Source organism: Parus major, chromosome 3 (assembly GCF_001522545.3).
Source record: "Parus major isolate Abel chromosome 3, Parus_major1.1, whole genome shotgun sequence".
NCBI classification, from domain to species: Eukaryota; Metazoa; Chordata; class Aves; order Passeriformes; family Paridae; genus Parus; species Parus major.
In genome coordinates, this window is record NC_031770.1 from 110603242 (window position 1) to 110605570 (window position 2329).

At 48.5% G+C, this 2329-nt stretch overlaps 1 protein-coding gene across 1 annotated transcript in view; it reads right to left on the minus strand.

Annotated features, from left to right (window-relative positions):
• Window positions 1–534: 534 nt before the first annotated feature.
• Window positions 535–2329, minus strand: part of PRSS55 (serine protease 55) — a 16406-nt gene continuing 14611 nt past the window's right edge. Inside the window, exon 6 of the mRNA XM_033512949.1 lies at window positions 535–834. Within this exon, the coding sequence (XP_033368840.1) occupies window positions 535–834 (300 nt within the window). The remainder of the gene's footprint in view (window positions 835–2329) is intronic.

A 2329-nucleotide genomic window follows, 5' to 3' on the forward strand; every position in this document is an offset into this window, starting at 1 on the left:
CAGGGATCCAGGGGCAGCCACAGCTTCTCTGGGAAACCTCTTCCAGTGCCTCGGTGGTTCTGTCCCCAAAGTTTGACAGCACCTGAGCAGGGGCTGAGCTCTCTGTGAGTGCTCTTAGTAAAACAAAACAATTAGTTAAAATTAGACTAAAATAAATTAGGGCAGCTAATAAATATCTGTAAGATACAAAAGCCCAGAGCTATCCTACAACAACTAATGATAAAGTGAATCTCTTCCTCTGGGTTTACACTTTCCAAGGGGATCAGCACCTTCAGATGTCACATCTTCACTTGGCATCTGAGCTTAGCAAACAACTGAGTCCAGTGTGACCCAGCAGTGTGGAAAATCTGTGTTTTCCAGAGGATTATGGCCCACCTTGGTCAAATTCTGCCTCCTCCATTTCATTTCTCCACCCTCTGCCTCACTCCCTGTGTCATTGTGACATCTCCTGTTGGTGCCTGTGTCCACATCAGTGACATGGGGCAGGGTGGCCTCAGAAAAAAGAATGAAGTGGCAGTTGTGACTTTTATTTTTTCAAAAATCTTCCCTCAGTGTAGAGAGAATTGCTATTAAAAAGATAAATAAAAGGAGACAATACTGCAGAAACACCCGTGTTCCAGCCCTGGAGCGAGCAACCCTGAGATGTGCTCCGCTGTCCACACCCTCAGTGAAGAAAGGTTTTCCCCTTATGGCTGTTTCCTTCTCAATCCATCCCTGGTAGCTGTAAACAGGTGTTAAAATCCTGTTGTTTGGCTTTCCTCCACTGATGATGCCGACCTGGAACCACTTCATGGTGTCCCAGTAGCTGCAAACCAGAGGTCCCCCGCTGTCCACCTGCGGCAGAAGGGGGGATGTTACAGCTGGATCCAACCTCAGGTGCCTCAGGGGAGCTGCTTCACACAGCCTGAGTGGGAAAACCAATCTCTGCCTCAGGTTTGTGAGGATTTGGGGAGGGGGCAAAAAAAATAAGGGAATTTGGAGTCGAAATTTCACAGCTCGGCTCTGAAATCCTGCAGAATAAATAGACACAGAAGGCAGGAGGAGGAGATCAGTCCCAGGCTCTGGCTCAGCGCACTGCCCTGTCATTCCCAGCCTTTTCCACACGCTCCTGTGGCCCCAGGAGGATACCTGAAACCTGTCAGCAAGAGACAACATCCCAGAGAGAAAAGGGACATTTGCTGTGACTGCTCACTCAGTCCTTGTCTCCTCGGCAAAGCCGCTGCGTGGAGGTGCTGGGTACCTGCCACTGCGAATTCTGGGGGCTGGCACCCAGAAACTGGGCAGCAGATGAACAATAATCCTGACAAATCCTTCTTGAAGCCACAGACACTTCCCCTGAAAACTTTCCTGCTGCTGTGAGGACAAGCACTGCTCACCCAGTGTGGGCAAGGCCTTAAATGCAGGTTGCAGCCACCTCAAAAAGAGGAATATTCTCCTGTTGGCTGCTGTAGCTGGAACACCAAGAGCACACCCAGCTCTGAAATCTCTGGACACGAGCCCAGGGAGAAGAGAAAGCAGCACAAAATCCACCCAAGGCAGGTGAAGCATTTTTCTGAGGAAAATCTTTGTGAGAGCTGGGGGTGTTCATCTGGAAAGGAAAAGGATCCAGGGAGAGCTCAGAGCCCCTTCCAGGGCCTAAAGGGGCTCCAGGAGAGCTGGAGAGGGACTGGGGACAAGGGATGGAGGGACAGGACACAGGGAATGGCTTTAAGTTAAAAGAGAACAAAGCTAGATGGGAAATTGGGAAGGAATTGTTCCCTGTGAGGGTGGGCAGGCCCTGGCACAGGGTGCCCAGAGAAGCTGTGGCTGTCCCTGGATCTCTGGAAGTGCCCAAGGTGGGTTGGATAAGGTTTGGAGCAACCTGGGATAATGGAATGCACTAGAAGATTTTTAAGATTCTTCCAAGCCAAACCTGTCTGGTTTTCAGGACATCTTCAGCGCTGTGCAGTCCCTGCTATAAATAAATTTCCTTGCAGTGTGTGTTTGAGTCTTTTTTTCCACCTTTTCTAACCAGCACTTGTGGTAAACAAATTCAATACGAATCCATTTCCCAAGACAGCAAACTTTACTGGGAAATGTTGTCCTTCCCTGTTTGCACACCACTTTGGGAAACATCTTTGTCATTAATGGATGAAACCCCTTCTGCCAGCAGCTACCCTGAGCTAACACACATTAATTAACGAGCAAGGAAGGGGCTGAAGTTCCCTGTGCAGCTCATCAGCACTCGCTGAAGTTTATGGCTGAATTCCCACTCCAATAGCTGGAGGGTTCTGGTCATTAATATTCTTATATTTTACTTTTCTTTTTTTTTTCCTTTTTTTTTTTTTTT